Source organism: Ambystoma mexicanum, chromosome 9, assembly GCF_040938575.1.
Source record: "Ambystoma mexicanum isolate Mex_15411 chromosome 9, UKY_AmexF1_1, whole genome shotgun sequence".
Lineage (NCBI taxonomy): Eukaryota > Metazoa > Chordata > Amphibia > Caudata > Ambystomatidae > Ambystoma > Ambystoma mexicanum.
The window spans coordinates 175,064,669-175,083,480 of NC_090931.1; the positions used below are offsets into that span (position 1 = coordinate 175,064,669).

Sequence of the window (18,812 nt, forward strand, 5' to 3'; positions counted from 1 at the left end):
TAAAATGAAATCACTGGAGGGTCACGAACTGGGAGGCTTGTGAGGGGCAAAGCTGCAAGCAACTCTGCAAATATAACCAAGGTAAGTCTCAACTGAGAGCTAGCACGGCTACACGACAAGAGTTAAGTCCTCTTAGTTCTGCCTTCTGTTCCTGTGTAGGTCTGCAGATCCTGTTGTTCCTGGGCCTCAGTCGGGGGGACAAGAGGGAGGACGTCTGGGGACTCCTGCACTACAAATGGAAGGTCGGCGGCAGCAACGGGCAAACTTCAAATCAGCGGTACTTCACTTTTTCAGCTCCTTGTGATTCTCGCAAGTAGCACCACAGTGGTTCTCAGATACCACTATGGACTTTCCTCACATCTGTGGTCCAGCACTCTGTTGAGGTGGCTCAGGTTTGGCCAGTCCTGCTTCATGGGAGTCCGGAGGATTTTCCTGCAACTCGGGTCCGACTTAAAACTAGACACTCGATTCTGGTGTTCCTCTCCCTGGCAATCGGTTCCTGCAGCAGCAGTGGAGGTACAGCCAGCTCCGAGAGGATGTCCAGACGAGTTTTCTTTGAGGTCGATTGGTCCCACCAACCCAAGGGGAGAAGTCATCCGTTGCAGGGCTTCTCTAGTCGAGGCAAATTCGGAGCTTCAGCACTGCAGCAGGGCTTCACCGGGCAAACCAACGGTCCAGGAGTTGCAGCTCTCTTCCAAGTTCTTCTTCCGATTCCTTCGTCCAGTGGTCAACTCTGCCTTCCAAGCAAAAAGCCTCGCCTTTTATGCAGGTCTCTTCCATTCATTCGCAGCCTAGCTGTCAATCACACAGCATGGTGGCTGTCCTCCGAGGACAGCCCTCCAGTCAATCACCCTTGGGTGCATTCCTGTAACGAAGGAGACTAAGAACAGGAAGCTTCGGGCACCTCCCTCACTTTCTGCCCTGCCAGACACGCTGGAGCCAGAGGCGGGCTTCACCAGTGAATCCCGCCAAAGACAAAATGAACAAAGGGACCAAACCTGGATTGGGGCGCAGAGTAAACCTCAAGAATGACCTTTCCAACAAGAAATGGTGAAAAAAAGAAGACCAGGGGTATTTTTTCAAAATGGGCACCCTTGGGTGTTTTGCTGCAGCTGCAATTGCAGCCCGCGGTAGAAACACACAATGGTAGGAAAAAGTAAACCACTGCCACCAGCCATTAATTGTAGAAAGGGTAACATAAAAATGTTACATGAGAAACTAGACAAAAGGGAATAAGTAACTCCTCCAGCACCCTATTTTAAGATAGTGTGTCCTGGGTCTAGAAAGTTACAAAATTGAAGTAAAGTAAATTTCGCTTCACTGCTCTTGGAAACAGTATTTTTACCAAGAAAAGGTATTTAAACCATTGGGAAATCTAAGAGACTTTGCTGTGCGTCACAATGTAAAGATGATGCCTATGGAGTTTGCCAGTCTCCAAATCACAGAAAAATACATGAGAGAGTGGGTAAAAAGGTCTTGCTCTCTCCAGGTTAAAAATTAAAAGTCCTGCAAAGAGGAAGGTGTTTCTAAGGTAGAAGGGAGCGAGAGAGGGAGAGAGATCTGAATAGGAGATGAACGCTGCAGTCATGTTTGTTTGCTTAAGCATGCTGCTACTGGAATTTGTCTATTTTTTCCGGTTGGCGTGTTGTGTTTAGGGTCATTTTTCAGGTCGGTGTTGTGAAGAGCGCTTCTGAAGACCAACCACATAGCCTTACCTTTCTACCACTGGCACGATGTGCCCTCGGGGGCCTGGTTTGCGCTCTGTTCTCAAGTAACGGCTAAACATGTCTGCAGTTTGTGGTCCTGGGCTGGTCATTTTGTCTTACTGTTCTATGTCCGATGAGGTTGAGGTCTCCTGATGTGATTCAGTTCCCAGCGTCCACTATGCCATAAACCACATCCTAGGTGTTGGTTTTCAGACTGATTTATTTAGATTTGTGTAACTCTTCAAGTCACATATATGACAAATTAGTCCTGAAAACCAATCCCATGTATCTACTGGTTTCTGCTGGGAAGATGGGTGCTCAATGGGATGGGTTGCATTTTGAACTGAAATCCCTGCTGCAGCCCTTATCTAGGGTATGCGATCCTAGACAAATCATATTGTTTACTGGGGCTTACATGCCAATATGAAAAGGCTATTCAGCTCACAGGGGCTACTACTCCAAAATGTCTCACTCTCTTGCTTAAGGCCCTATGTTCCAGCCAGTTCTCAAATTGCCTTCCCCTCTTGCTTAGCTTATGAAAATAAGGATTTAACTACTTATCAGCTTGGTATGTTATGATTTGTGTACTTCCAAGTCCTCTGTATTAAATAAGAGTATTCTTGAAAGCCAATCACCTAGCTCTAACAACTACTGCTGGGAAGCTATGAGCTCTATGGCATAAAGTTTGATTTGTATCTTAAGTTTGTTCTACCCTCACCCCCGCCTCATTGCTTAATACACTGCCACAAGGATGTATCCAAATTAAATTCCCTGAATTTGCAGTATGATTGTTGGAGGCGTTGACTGGAAGTCGGGCTGTGCCCATGCACATCTCAAGATCGTAAAAACAACCATGTTCGGATTCATATAGTATCACCTTCCAGGTGCTGGAAGAGGTCGCTGCTGGATAACGCCCATTATCATGTTTTATCTCCCGATCAGCCATCCACTTGGTCCATTGCCAATGACTATGCATGCATACCTGCTGCAGTCACATCCCCTCCTCTCCTGAATCCCTTTAAATCCTCCCAGTTGTCCGTGTCTTGTCCTTGCTCCCGCTTTTCCCTCCCCTTCAACTTCCCCATAGCCTTTCCTCCACGGACCACATTCTGGTTGCACTAGATGGGGTGAGGGCGGGGTGCAGTGCTCTTTTTTTTCCAGGTAAGCACTGCGATGGGGGTGTCTAGACATGACAGACCTTAAACATAAAAGTTGCCCACAATGCTTCTTTGCTCTTTTCCATATGGAACCATTTAGGCATTATCGTTATCCATCTAGGTTCTAATCAAATTAACTAATCCCCTGATTAGTGTTGAGTTTCACGCAGCCACACTAATACATGTGGATATGGAACCCAAGGACCTGCTCAGTATTACAGAATGGATCAGCTTTAGTGTAACTTTATATTCTATGCATTCTTTCGACATTGGAAAGGAAACTAACATCAAAACAGGGATCACTCTAATGCATCACTGATCTTGTGGACAAACACGTTGTTCACGCTGTTGCACCCTTCATTTAGCAGCCATGCAAGTTTAGAAGTGGGGGATGGCGATTTTCCCCTCTCCCTTCCAAAGCTTTGCACACACGGGCAACTTCTGGTCAGATTTCTTTCTGGTTTTTTCGGAAAGGAAGTTGAACAATCTCAAATGGAGAAGAAGCCTCCACACATCAAAGGCATACTTGAGCACATTCCAAAACACAACCATGCTATGTCGGTGTAAAGACTGTACTTCTGCCCTCTATATGGTAGGGTAAAGGCACAGTGGTAGGGTAAATGCACAGAACACCCCAGCCAGGGCTCTCAATGTGGTAGCAGTGGACGAACAACCAGGCTTAAGCTTTCAGGAGGTGATTCAGGCTGGTTCTTAAGTACAGTGTTTCCCCAAAGCCCCCACAAAGGAATGTCCACACACTATGTTAGGTGATAACATTGTTCTTTATATAAAATAATGTTTCTACCTCTACCATAAATATATACCTATAAATAATAACACTTTGTACTTGGGATACTTCAAAGAATGGAAACTATATACATTCTATGTGGTACCACACAATACTTAAATTTCCATAAGAAATGCACTAACTGAAGACAGAATAGGCATGCAAATTCTTAAATGAGGTTTATCAGCCTAGAATAGAGAAGAAAGGCAAGTTAGTTGTAAACAGTGGCAGAATGCTTTCTTTAGGCTAGATATACAATTATGTGTAAAGATCCCCCAATCCCCCCACCTGGGCAATCTGTAAGTGAAATGTTAGGGAGTGGCTTATCTTGTCTTTTGCAGTCCAGTCCAATATTGTTCATTAACCTTCTGCTTACTTTTAAAAGGTTCTACCACCCCAAAGAACCTGAGAGGCCACAGGAGAACAGGATCCAAGAAGAATCTAGGACCCCTGGATATCTGCTGAGGCTAGAAGATGCTCTTCATTGTCACAGCACCTTTGGTGCCTTGGCAGGCGAAGTGGTAGAGTTTGTCGGTTTCACTCAATGATTCCCTCGGAGGATGGACCCCCCCTTGGAAGAAGGAGCCCCTGGGATGCAGAGTCCAAGAAGAAAAATGAACCAAAGTCTTTCTGAAGTGCAGCAGCTTTGCTCTTCGTGGTGAGCTCCTTTGGTTGACGATTTCTCTGACTGTAGAAGTCCTGTGAAGATGAAACTTGCTGTGGGCTCCTTAAAGGCTTGGCAGATGAGAGCAAGACCCCTGGGACCCTTCGATGACTTCTGGCGGCGACGGGCGCATAGGTCACTTTTGGCTGCCGGGTTTCCGGACATTGCCGTTTTCTGACTTTCGGTGCTTCGGTGCTGCAGCCCCAGCACGAACCTCTGGGCTTTTTCTGGAGACCTGGAGTCGACCACTGGAGTGGACCTCGGGCACCCACCAAGTCTGGACTCTCGGGACGTCTATGTTAGCTTCTGGTGGCGGGAAACCCACTGATGGACCTTACACTGCACCCAGCGACTCTGGACTCTCTCCGGAGGGAACACGCGGTCAGTGATGATGGCAAGGATGTCCTTTTAAATGTTCTTAGGCAGTTCGGAACTTTCACACCTAAGGTTATCCCCATTGGTGTTTTTCACCAAAAGATAAAATCAAGAGATGCACGGCCAGAAGTCCAGGATGGACCTCGGTGGCAGGAAACTGAGAAAACACACACAGAGAAGTGGTAGGACAAGGACAGGAGACCCTGTCCCTTCATAATGCATTTCCAGCATCACAGCCGGACTCTACACCTGCATTGTACTAGAAATGGCCTTCATGAAAAGTTGCTTGGCATCATGAGCAGCTTTCACTCTGCTCTTAATCATAATTTGTGTGATTCAATTACAACTGACTAAACATGCACTCTTGTGACCACCATGGTGCACCCCCCCTCCCTGAAACCCCCTTGTACCGACCAGTGTGTTACTTTTCAACATTTACCCCCCTTTCCCTACCAAGTTATCCCCTTCTTCCTCCTGCCCCACGTGCTCTTGGAGGGTGCACACTATTATCTGGTCAAGTCTCAGCGCTATAAGACCACTATGGTGATGTGCACCGTGAACAAAATAAAAAAGATCTTAACATAACAGAACATTAGAATTAAAAGGCACAGAACTAGAGAAGAACAGCATGCCTCTCCTAAACTGGGGATCGAATCTGTGTTGCTTCGTGTCGTCTTGTTTCCAAGGCGAGCCCGTTGCCGCTGAGCCATCCTCCCTTTTAGTTGTACTTTTCTTAATATAAATACAGGACTACATGTCCCAGAGTGCAAACTGATAGCTGATCATCCCACATCTAAAAGGAGCTTTAGGTCTGCTCCTTGTGTCCCCAGACATCTCACTCAATTCCGTGTTTTATGCCAGTAAGGACTGCCATATCTTCCCCCAACTCCTACTTACTGCAAGCAGCTTTTTCTTCACGCTCCAGCATTGCATGCATGTGTATGGTTATCCAGGCCTACAGTCCCTCCACATGGCATACTGACCTCCCTCTGCTCTCCTTGCTTTGCCCATATTACATGCCTTTACCAGTCGGATATACTCTCCCACCACATCCCGTCCTTACCTGGCCGATGCGACTTTCCCATCCCATCCGCCGTAGTCCAGCAGCTGCCAAGATGATGGCGCTAAACTCATTATTTTCGTCCAACTTCCTCAGACGAGTATTTAAATTCCCTCTCTAAAGGGAGACGGTTAAGGATTAAACTGCAACAATGAAAACCTATCACAAGAAAGCGCTAGACACCTTTTCCTCAAGGAATATAGAGATACTCAAGTTTCAGAATTACATAGATCATGAGTCCACATATCATGAGTAGTGCGTTTTCCTTTCAGTCTGGCCTCGATGAGTTCATAACGTCTTCAAGCAGGTATGTATACGTAACAAAGAAAGAGTATAACCAAATCTATTTTGGATGATGAATGAACAATGTTGTCTTAGAAAAGGAGGGTTAAAGCTGTGCCAGTTTTTTAAAAAAATGAATTGTTGCAGGGTTAACTATCGATTTTGTGGCCATTATGCTGGATTCCTTTTTTACTTATTTCTAGTTATGTTGAAGAGAATAATTCAGGTTTTCCAGGGGTAGAAGTGGAGTGGCACAATGTACTACTGTTTTATTTGGAGAGAAAAATGTGGGCAACACAAGCCCCCCCCCCCATTTGGTAGAAAGGTTCAGTAAGTTACAATAATTACTAGTGGAAAATAGCACATGTGTAGGTGGTTATGCATTTTATTCTGAAAGCTAATACTTCTAAAAGGTCCCTTGTTTTTATGTTGTACTCTGAGAATCATTTGTACAGGAAGAGGAGTCAACATGCATTTGGATTAATTTGTGCTTTTATTGAGCAATTAATTACTCATGCAGGAAAGCAGTTAAGGAAAAACAACAAGTAACTTGAATAATTGCACTTGGAAAGATAATCATTGTGAAACCACCCATCGACAACATTCCAACTACTAATCACTTCTACTCTGTTCCACCTCCTACACTTTCACATTGAATTTCCCCTTTTACCTACAGACCACCCTTATACAAACCCTCAATCGCAGATAACCTGGCGGACTTGGATGACACCCTCTCGTAATGTCAACAGCTCACGATTTTGGACGATTTCAATCTTTGGCTAGAAAAGAAGGCCAAAGCAATAACAATTGCTGTCTGCAAACTTGCATGCACCACACCTCAAGCAACTACTTTGAGGACCAACTCATGCTGCCGGACACACACTGGATGGAGTCTTCTGTAACAGAAATGTCACTATGGTTACGTCCCCAGTACCCATTTCTGGGAGAGGTGAGGGCCATTTCACCATCCTTTTCAGTATTTTCACCTACACTGCACCACCACTAAAATCATTCTGAAGGCCACCCCTAATTGTCAACAATGTCTGCGAAAGTAATCAAGCTAGACATACTGCAAGAAACTTGAAACATCCCAAGCCCCCAATCGGAAAACAAATGAGAACTTCGGACGAACAAATCATCAGCCTGCACACATGGATATCCAAGACTTGGCAAACTGCCCTAAAGAAGCCCTTCAAAAACGCTCAAAAGAAGCAAGTCATCAAAGGTCTGCTCAAATCTGACAAAAAAAAAAAAGTAAGTCTCAAGTAACCAGCATTAGACAAAATCTGATCCTTCCCACGAATCTGGATCGACAGAGCAGAAACAGTGAAAGCTAAAAAGCTCACTATGTGTATCTCAGAGTTGATGTAACATGTGCGGAAGGAAATGTTCAAAGTTATCCACACATTTTTTTTTTAAAAAAAGGACGCCATGAAAGTACACTTGAACCACAAAATTCAACAAATACAGGACCATCTAGACAGGAAACTACCAGTACCACTACTTCTTGTGCTGCACACATCACCAAGTGAAACATTACTTCATGATTTCCCAACCCATGTCAACAACAGTAATCCAGCAGGCTTTCCGGAAGACCCATGCCAGTGAAGCATCTATAAAACATTAGCCCTGTCTCACTCACGTATTCCAATCCCAGCTACAAGGTTCCATCCTACATGGAGTCAAAACCTCTTTCATCAAGCTCCTTCTCAAAAAAGATGCAGAGGACTCAAATGGCCCGGGAAGCACACCTTTAACCACAAAATCCTCCAAGTTAATGTACCCAGAACTTTGGAAAACGGGAAAACCAACAACCGGCTTCATGAATCGCAACACTGATTCAGACCGGAGAGGTGGAATGGAATCAACACTTTCATCTAGGCACTCTGTGAAAAACACCAAACATCAACCTTGCTAAACATCTCTGCTGCATTCAAGACGATCGGCCTGGAAATTGTTCTAGGATTTGAGGACATTGGCTTAAAAGCAATCACTTAGACTTGATCACTGTTAGCACAGTTATTCTGAAGTCCAACTAAGGGCTTAGTAAAACCATTCAACTGAGGTAGTTCAAGACTCCACTACCACCTGAGTTCAGGGTAGCGTAGGCAGGGCAGCAAGGCTCATTTTAGGAGGGAGAGAGGGCTGCAGAATCTGACAAACTTTACTCCAAGAAATTATTCTAGACAAATTAAGAATCAAAAGTACAAGGACGATTGGCCCAAGAAGGGTGTTACTGGCACACATGTAGTGATGGAGGTGCCTTGCTTTAATGGCACCTACACCCCTCCTGCCCACACAAACTGCTTTGGCTCTATGGACAGGCTCCCAGATTCAGTCAAACACAAGATTGGAGCAAGCATGAGCACTTGTTTTACACCCACACTGCTCCTGCGCAGTGCCCGCACTTACTCCAGTGCAGCTTGCTACTGGCTACCAAGCAGCCTGGAAGGGTTCACGAGTCAATCCAGTGAAGCAACCCTGTATGGGGTGGACCTGCAATATGTTGTAGGTCAAACAGCAAATGGATGCAGCTCCTCATGTTGTCATAGAACAAAAAGCACCGTCTCACACACCCAAACAATAAGGAGCCAGAGTTGCTCTTTAGGGCTGATACTGCCGATGGGAAACAGCAGTGCTGTGCTTAATTCCTCACCGAACTGCCAGTGAAAGGTGGTAACAAGTAGAGGGAAAGGGTGGAAATGCACTGTACATATGGAGTGGCAATGCTGATTATGGGCGTGTAGCGCTGTATTATTACAGGCAGGTGGGAACGGGGCATGTATATGTGTCATAGCTTTTCAAAGGCATTCTAAATGGGTCAGATTTAGTTCTGGACATGTGATTTAATGTAAAGTGGTCTTGTATAGTGCACATTTGCCATTTTGGTGTCTTCACGTGAAGCAGGTCCCTTCTCTACTGGGTAGAGTATGTGGAAACTGGTCAACAGGCGTCACCTGCTATAGAGAAATAAACAGGTTACAAGTATGTAAATGTGAAATATCCTATACTGGGTACATGACTGGTCTCATCAACACAGTAGGTAAGTGGACATCTGTAGATATGTAGCTGGGACCAGATTCAAATGTCTAGTTGAGCGTATTATATACATCATTTATATTTTGAATTGTTAATATGTGCTATTTGAAACTGGTCATGCCCATTACTGGGCCTATGAAACCGGTACCTTCTGCCAATACGGAACCACCACATGGCTTGTGGAAAGTCCTATATTTCGGGTCATGTGCATGCTGTCAAATAATGTTTTGCGAAGTAGAAACCTCCTTCCCCAATTACCCAGGTAAAGTTATTTCAATTCTTGAATGTTTTCACCTACTTTACTGTCCCAATGTGCTTTCAAATGCCCTATTTTGCACTGTATTCCAGGAAATGCGCTTATCAGGGCCCAATCCATATCTAAAGTGGCTTTTAAAATCAATACATGTGTTGCCATCGTGATTAATCCAATGATATTTAAATTGCTACATTTTCAACTAATTATCCCAAATATTCTTTGGCCTAAATCTTGTTTATGCATCCATCAGTAATAATTAGAAACAATGAAGTATATTCTACTAACCCTACTAAGATTAAAACCAAGCGTTATTATTTGGGGCAAGAGGATGCATCTCAGGCCCCCCCTACCACATACATTGAGTTATGCTGCTAGACTCATGTCCATCTGAGCCACACCAAGAAAGGATACAATGTCCCTGAAATCCAAGTGGGCAAACCTTTTCTTGAGCTGAGCAGCCCGGCGCAGGGAGCTGGTTCCGATAACACTAGAAAAGGAAGAAAAGGGCAGTTTTGGTAAACTATGATAACGTTTGAATGGTCAACGGTAGTTCACAGCATTAGGAGTCATAACCTCCACAAAGTGGGACGTCCTGTGACATTTCTCCCACCACCAGTTATTTACCTTTTTTCAGCAAGGGAACTCAGTGTCTTTCCAGCATTGCTCGGGTGAAACACAACAGCATCGTGTGGGCTTTCTCGTCTAAAATGGAAACATTGGTGTTACTAAATAGGGATATGCTAATAATAGTCATCATCTCATCCAAGTAGTAGCATCATGAAGAAATGTTAATGGTTCATGCTGCACAGGTGTGTGGGCCAGGGCCTGGCAGAACAAGCAAAGCACCACAGTTGGATCCTTTTACTCTGTGGCTAGCCAAAATGCCAGAAGCGGTCCTCGTACATTAGAGTTGACTTGCACTGGCTGACAGCAAGTTATGATAACAAATTAATGGATGGCTATCTGCCATTTTAAGGAAAATACATTTTGTAGTAGGCCTGTCTACAAGTTGCCTGTGGGTGCTGTGACGAATCTGGCCAATTCGTCCCTTCTTCCGAGAGGGGAGCCACCCCCTTTGAGGATAAGGAGGTGAGCCCGCTAAGCAAGACCTTCCCCAGGGTTCTGGAAGCGTGGGACATTACCGGGAGGGACTCCCCTCCAGGGTACAAGGACTCCCATTCCTACCAGGAATTCTGTACAAAGAACACAATGTCTCTGCCTATATGGGAATAGAAAAGAATTAGAGTATTGCTGTGCATTGGCATAGCCAACATACTAACATTACTCCCAGATACTTGCTGAAAGCAATGCTGCGATCCTTGTGAAGTCAACAGCTGATGCAAATCAACACGCTCCATGGAAATATGGCAGCGAGAATAAAGAGATGAGGAAGCTATAAGGGAGGAAGAAGAATTCTACACAGAAGCAAGCCTCTGACGGGAGATAGTCCTGTAGGGGCAGAGGCGCACTACACCACAGAGTCAGCGCTAGCATGGAGAGAGCGCGGACAGAGAGAGACACCGGAATGCTGGCGTCACGAAGCGTGACAACACCAAAATGGAGTCAGAGACTGGGGACGATAGAGAGACCGTCTCACCTGGTGGAATGACCACACAACAGTCTTGGTGGGCCTGGGACTTGTTAATTTACACCAAGACCAGACCGTAACTGAAACCAAATCCCAGATTTACTGTACGAGAAGTCTAACAACTACCAAGCTGGGCAGACAAAGGGAAGCAAGCGCTCCCAAGAAGGTAAAGACAGAGAGAGGGACGGTCGGTTATGTCCCCAAGTTAAGCAAATCCGAAAACCAAAGGGGTTCAACTGAAGAGAATGAGACAAGAAGTCGGAGAAGCTGAAAGGGTTACTTGAGCCTGAGAAAGCAAACTGATGGACACGGGCAGCCGCCCAAAGTAGACCCTGCTAGGTTGAGCAAATCAGAGGGCCAGAAGGCTTTAGGGAGCCCTAGAATCATATGGAGAGTTTTTCCAACACTTGGAAAACAGAGAACCTGGAGGGTTGCTAAATTGAGTTGGAGAAGCCAAAAGGGTTACGGGAGCCTGAGAAACCAGATTGCTGGACACAGAGAGATGCCCAAGAGAGACTGTGCTGAGTTGAGAAAATCAGAGGACCAGAAGGTTTTGGGGAATGTTAGGGGGTTTTACCAAAGTTACTGTCTGTGCCAGAAAGCCCACCCTGGGTGTACAGAGTTACACTTCCTAGATTTGGCCTGAACTACCCAAAGGTATGCTAGCAATAGCCAAGCAGCCAGGCTTAGTCTAAGGAGAGGGAAGGGCTTTGGTAGGTACACAGTACACAGAGCACACCTTGGTCCGAGAAAAACAGTTATATAAAGAACACGGCTGGAGACGGAAAGCACAGCGCGAGAAAGGACGAGTGTCTGGAGGAACCGCCGCTGACCTGAGAGAGCGTCCGAACGCAACCCGAGCATCCTAGCTGAGCACCGCCGCTCGGAAGACATGAACCACACAAAAAGGTATGTGGGCAGACAGAGGTGCTAGAGTTCTGGGAGGAATCGGGGAACGACTGAAGAGTGCAAGATAAGAGCGACTGGGTCTCTCGGAAGAACAGAGAGAGAGAGAAAGAAACAAGTATATACTTGGCAGGAGAGTAAACCAAGGTATTGTGAAACACATTGCGAGTCAGGGACCCACACCCATATGAGAGCCAAAGATTAAGAGGGTCTGGGACCCCGAAAGCAAGAGATAAGCAAGAAGAAACCATATGGTTGGCAGGAGAGTACACAAAGCTGGTATAAATGATCATTTGCGAGCCTGGGACTTGCACCCATATGAAGGTCTAAAAGTAAAGTAAAGAGCATTCATGAAAGTACACGGTCTGGGACGCAAGAAGAGGAAAAGAGAAGTTTAACAGCGACTATCCTTTATAATTTCCTGGGATATGTTTGGCAGGAAAGTGATCCAGACACAAGCCCTCCGTGAACAAAGAAGGGCTTGTTAGATAAGAATTAGTGCAGTCCAACTGGTGTGGGACTACACAAGACTTATCTGCTTGGTATTAGGTAACCCACCTTTTAATATAGGTCTGTACTACACAAGTTGGTAGGGTGACTAAGCAGCCAGGCTTATTTTAAGCGGGGTAATGTGAGCTGTAGAGCTCTACAATTGAAATCAGTACATACAAGTAGCCAAGTAACACTTACACACTTAAAGTTATATATAAATATTTATAATATACACAAGGTTTAAATAAGCATTCTTTAAAAAGTATTATCTGCTACTAACATTCAATCAAAATTAGGATTCCGTTTTTAAAAGACAAAAGTTGGTAAAGACTTTTCTTATGCGAACACATGTTCCAGCACATGGAATGACTTCAGTAAAGGTCAGTACTGCACTTATTTTGGTTACAAATGCAGTTATTGAGTTTTTAATGAAGGAAAGGTTAGAATAAGATTACGACATACTCTTTAAACAGTTTGCAAAACAATAACAATCTCCCAAAGGTAGGCAGGTAGACTTTTATCCTAGCAATAATAGTGTCAAAAATTAAGACGTATGAAGGAACAAGTACAGCCAAAGTCAATGGACAAAGTCAATAGTTCTGATGCACTTCTTCATAGATAAAGTCTTGACAAAGTTGGTAAGTTCAGATTTAATCACTGTAACTCAAGTGAGCTACTTTGTAGAGCGCACATGTTGTCAGGCCAGTGCAGGTGAGTTGAGATCAACTTCAAAAAGCACTTCCCATGGTAGGAAGCACAATTTATGGCTAAAAGGTGATTATCCCAAGCCCCATAGTACCTGGTATTTGACGAAAAATGTTCCAGCTGGATTCCTCCTTGCTACAGTTTGGCAGACCCTTTTTCCTGGACCATGGTAGTGGTGACGAAAGGGAAGACCTCCGATGGGCTCCTGCGGCAGTACTCGGGAGAGGGACTCCACGGCAATGGATTTTCTTTGTTTCAGCGGCACTTCAGTGTTTTGGCACATTTTCCTCAGAACCAATGAAGAAAGAAAAGCTCTGGTTGGAAGTGGCTTGCTCCCTCGGTCCTGTACTCTGGTGAGGGGACTCTGGATCAAGATTTCCTGCTTCTACAGGATCCTCTGGATGCCCACGAAGATCTGACCAGATTCGGACTTCGCAAACCGATGTACTTGTCAATGGTCACAGGACCCCTGGCATTGGGCATCAGCAGGTCTGGTGAGGAACATCAAGACGGGGGTTGCACCAAAGGGAAGCTTGTTTTGAGGCTAGTTGGTCCAGCCTAAGGGAGGAAGTCATCCCGTGCGGTTCTTCCCAGTCGATTTGAAAACGGGGTCAGCACAGCTGCAGGGCTTCATCGGGCACTTTGCGGTGCAGGAGGGTACTGCTGGCGTTTCTTCACGCCTTCTACTTCGGATGTTCCTCTACAGTGGTCGACTCTGCCTCTAGTCCCAAAAACCTTGCTTTTTATGCGATTTCCCATTCATTCACAGTCTAGACTGTCAATCACACAGCAGGGTGGCTGTCCTAGCCAATCGGGACTGGTTTCAATCGGGCACACCTAGAGACAAAGGACAGGGATGTTTCGGGACCCTCCCTCACTTCCTGCCTTTCCAGACACACTGGAGCCTGGACGGGCTTCAGGGCTGAACCCCGCCAAAGGCAAAACACACAAAGGACTCAAACCTGTGACACCTAACAAAGTAAAAGCCAAGGAGGAAAAGATAGGGGCCATTTTGGGAAAAACAGTCACCCATGGGTGCTGTATTGCAGCTCAGGGCTCAGCCTGTGTTAAAGATGCACACTGGTAGTAAACGTAAACCACTGCCACCAGCCATTTAAAGTATGTTAGTGTAATAAAAAATGTCACATGAGAAGGGGGATAGGGAATTACTAAGTAACCCCCAGCACTCCAAATAGGGTGGTGTGTGCTGGTCCCACAAAGAAAAAGTAAGTAAGACAGGGATCACTTTATTATTCTTGGGAACAGTAGATCACCCATAAATTTGTAATAAAACATTAAGAGAAGTCCAAGGGACTTCTTAGTGGCACTGCACCTAAGGTGCTGTGTGTGTCACCATGGAAAAAGCAGATGCTTATGGAGTTTGTCAGACTCCATAAACAGTAAAACACAAAAATCCTAGTCAGGACAAATACATGAGGGAGTGAGAGAAAGGTCCCACTCACTCAGGAGAAAAAATCACAAGCCCTAAATCCAGCAAAAGAGCTGGGGGTCTCTAAGGTTGAAGGGACTTAGCACAGAAATGAAAATTCTCCCTAACAGGGATGTTCATGGAAAGCTGGAAACCTTTTGTTGGGCATCTAAAGTAAAGGAAATTGCATAAGGGGGGAGACAAGCTCCTAGCTTGACAAATAGGATAAGAAGAAATCCAGGGGAAAATGGAGCTTATCCCTAATCATTGAACTTTTACATTGTGGAAAACAAACATGTGTTGTGTTTGACAACCCAAGACATTGGGAACTTTCTGTTGACAAGAACTGTCTTCATCACTTTAGCTGAATTTAGCATCCTTGCACATTAGATTTGAGTTGCTAGTGTTAGGGTCAAACGTAGGGTTTATGGACATAACAGTGACTGACTATTTGACATCCTGACATTTTCATTAGATTTCTTTGAGGCAGGGAAACCCATTTTAGCTTTAGGGAAAGAGGCCGTTTTTCCAACCCCTTTACTGGTTAATAAACGTTTATAGCCCAAACTATGTCACATTTGTGTCTGAGCCTTACTTCTGCACCCTTACAATTGTGAGAATAGGCAAACCATAGATATTCACTGGAAAGTGCGCTCAGAATATCTTTTAGGGTAACAAATCACATAGTCAAAACACCTGAAACATAAATGCAAACTTTCCAAACTCTTATCTTTTGTAGCTTCTGCCCAAGCCGGTCTTAAAAGGTCCAACCCTATCTTGTATAAGTCACTCAAAGTTCAGATGGGTCACTGTGCCAGCCATGGCCAGGGGTTAGGCGGGAAAAAGACAGGAAGGCAAAGTTCAGTGTTCAGAGAGGTAGTATCCAGCAGGATTCACTACTGTTGCAGGTAACTAACAACAGTGGATGAAAAGAACCTCAGGGCTGTTAGAGTGTCCCCCTGAAGGATTGCCATAAGGACCAGTGTCCTAGGGCAGGCAAATTTATCGCTAGAGGACAATGGGTTGTCCACCCTGATGCAACTATGGATACCCGGGAGGGTGCAAGATACAAGTTAACTGCCGCACCCAGAGTCACTGAATCCAGCTAGCCGGACGGTTCCAGCGGTGAGGCGACAGCAGACCCGGTTGCAGGTGTCTCGGTCTTGGCCACAGAAGGGGGGTTTGGAGGATCTGGCGACAGCACTCGTGCAGACAGATGCCCAGCAAAGGATCTTTGCGGTTCTGGCTTGTTGGCGTGACAGCTGTCACAGCGGTCAACTCTTCTTTGTTCCTCAATCCTTGCTTCTGGTGGGGGAACTCTCTTGAACCAATTTGAGTAGATATAAGTCTAGGAGGATGCCCTCGCAGTTGCAGGGGAAACTGCGCTTCAGGCGACGACGCACAAAGGAGCAGCACAGGACACCGGGTATTGGGAGTTTGCAGCCCGTGGATGTCAAGGCTCTTTCAAAAATTGCACAAATTGTAGTTTATCTTGGGACTGGTTAGGCCCACCAGCCCCTGGGAGGAAGTAGTCTTCTTAGGATCTTCCCTGTCGCTTAGAAGGAGGTGGCCAAGACAGCAGCGTTCACTCAACAGGCTCTGGCGGTCGTAGTAATTAGCTGGCGGTGTCTTAGTTCGTCCTTCATAATTTTCTTTTCCGGTGGTCAACCTCGAAATGTACCCAGGACCACCGGTTTAGCCCACCTATCATGACACATGCACCATTCAAACCTGGGGGGTGATTGTCCAATGGGGACAGCCAGCCTCACAGTCTGAACTGGTTTCAGTTAGGCACACTGCAAAACAAAGAACAGGGGAGTTTTGGTCACCTCCACTACTTCCTGTCCTGCCAGTGATTCAGAGAAGCTTTGAGGGCTTTCCTTAGGAAGCCTGCTGAAGACCAAGGATGGGACAGCCTCCCCTCCCACCCCAAATGGTAGAAAAGGAACTAGAAAGGACAGGTCGTCTTGTTCAGGGCTAAAAGAAATGTGCCCCCTACCACAGCTGCAATAAAAGAACACCAAAGGTCGTACAAAAGGTACACAGCGTTAGGGAGAAGTTTCATTTCTAGTGCCGATTCCCCTCCAACTGAGAGACCCCTAGCACACTTGCTGGACTTCTGGGAATTGTTGCTTTACTCTCCCGAGTGAATGGGACTTTTTACCCCTCTCTCATTCTTTTTGCTCTGAGATGGGACCCCTATATTTTCTGCTACTCTATTCTTTTTACTTTTAATGGAGTAATGCTTTCCTCCATGTATTTCACTACAGGCATCTGTAATAAATTGTTGCAGCACACAGCACCCTATGTGCAGTGTTGCTGGTGAAGTCCCCTGGGCTTGTCTTCCTATTCTTTATTACCTTTTCCTTAGAACTACTGTTCCCAGGGATAGGAAGATACTTGTATCTTACTTACCTTTTATTTTGTGGGATCAGCACACATCACCTTATGTGGAATGCTGAGGAGCTACATTGCAACTCCTTTCCCACTGTTCCTCTTACTTTTACAGTTACAGCAACAGACAAACCTAAATGGCTGGTGGCAGTAGATACTTTTTTACCATTTGTGTGTAGTTACTCGTAGGCGGTTTTAACAGCTGCAGTACAGCATCCATGGGCAACTATTTTCCCAGAATTGCACCAGTCTTCTTTTATAGCCATTTCCCATTTGTGTGTTCCTTCTTGGCCCTTCTTCTACCATTCCAGGTGGGGGTGGGTCCTTTGAGTTTTGCCTTTGGCAGGATCCCTTTCTGAAGCCCACCGAGGCTCCAGTGTGTCTGCTGAGGCAGGAAGTGAGAGAGGAGCCTGAAACTTCTCTGGCCTGTGTCTTAGAGTATGCTTGGCTGGAACCAGTTCGAACTGCGTGGTTGGCTGTCCTGCAAGCACAGCCACCCCCTGGTGATTCAGGCCCATAGGACTGAATGAATGGGTTTCTGCATAAAAAAGGCGAGGTTTTTGGGACAGAAGGTGAAGTCGACCACAGGAACTGAAGCTCAGAATAAGACGACCAGAGATGCCTGCAGGACCTCCAGTAACCGCAGAAGCACAGCTGAAGTACCGCTGCTGTCCTGACCCCGTTATTTGAATCGACAGGGAAGCTCTGCCAAGGATGACTTCCTCCTCTGGGATGGTGGGCATACCAGTTTCAAGTCCCCCTTTGGAGTCCTGCTACGTTCCTAGGCTGCAGAATCCCAATACCCGGGGTACCTCAACCACCATGAAGTGCATTGCTTTGCCATTGATGAATCTCGCTGGAACTCGGTGGCATCCCTGTGGACATCCAGAAGCACTAATCCTCTCCTCAGAGTCCCCTCACCAGCGTGCAGGACCGAGAAACAAAGATTCCAACCGGCAGTGATCGTTAGCTACTGGGGCTGAGAAAAAGGTGCCAAAACCGCGAACCGACACATGATGTATGTGCTGGCGAGTCCCTCTCTCGACTACTACTGCAGGAGCCCATCCAAAGGCCCTCCTTTCGTCAGAAAGGACTAGGAGAATGGGTTTGCTGCTGTGCATCCAGAAAGCGTTCCCCCTGTGCCTGGGTGGTGGTAAGGGCAATGCGCTGGCCACCATCGTGCAGGTGTGCCTCCAGCACCCGACCTAGCACTCTGGAGATAGTAGGATGCGGAATGCAATGCAGATGGCTCAATGAGTCTTGGAATGTGGCTGTATCCAAGAAGTGCAGGACCAACACCAGCTTGTCCAGTGGCGGTATAGCGGTCCCGAATCCGACCCTGCTCCCCATGTTCTCCTGAATGTGGTTGAGGAGTTCTGCAATAGTCTCCCTATTGTGGCGGTACAGGGTGAGCATTTGTGTGTCGATGAGGGTTCATGGTGTGGCTGTTTTGCGGGGCATGGCTGCACCCCTTGCATGGCGTCTCCTCATCACCAGCATCCACCTCCTCCTCCTCCTCCTCGCCAATGCATCCTGTTGCCTCTGGTGGTCCTCCAGCCCCTGCAGCTCTAGATTGGCCTGGAGCAGCTCCATGTCCATGTTCACTGTGATGAGTGGCAGCATCGTTCTGAAGAGAATGGTTTTTGGGGAAGTTGTGGCCCTTTTGTACTCTTCCTGTGTGCATTATGTACACCTGGGTGCACTTGTGGCCTCATTTCCATCACCCGAGTGCTTTTACCACCTGCTATGAGGTGTAAGTGTCTCCGGATTGGTTTTGCCAGTATTACAGGCTACAAACGCCTGTACAACCACCATTTCCCAACTCGTAATCGGACGGTTATACCGCTGGGCCGGTAATACCGTTGCTGATGTCTAGGCAATCGGAAATTCTGTTGTCATATTACCAGCGCCGGTATTTCCAGAGGTGGTTGTGCTGGTGCCGCTAATACTAACAATGGTGTTGCAGCCAACT

The 18,812-nt window shown here is 46.1% G+C and overlaps 1 protein-coding gene across 4 annotated transcripts in view; it reads right to left on the minus strand.

Moving 5' to 3' along the window:
• Positions 1-18,812, minus strand: part of HMBS (hydroxymethylbilane synthase) — a 174,197-nt gene that overhangs the window by 111,707 nt on the left and 43,678 nt on the right. For all 4 annotated transcript variants that reach the window (XM_069614388.1, XM_069614387.1, XM_069614386.1 and 1 more), the window contains exons 7-9: positions 9,951-10,028; positions 9,738-9,813; positions 5,753-5,866 (exon numbers count right to left, since the gene is read on the minus strand). In XM_069614388.1, coding sequence (XP_069470489.1) covers positions 5,753-5,866; positions 9,738-9,813; positions 9,951-10,028 — 268 coding nt within the window. The remainder of the gene's footprint in view (positions 1-5,752; positions 5,867-9,737; positions 9,814-9,950; positions 10,029-18,812) is intronic.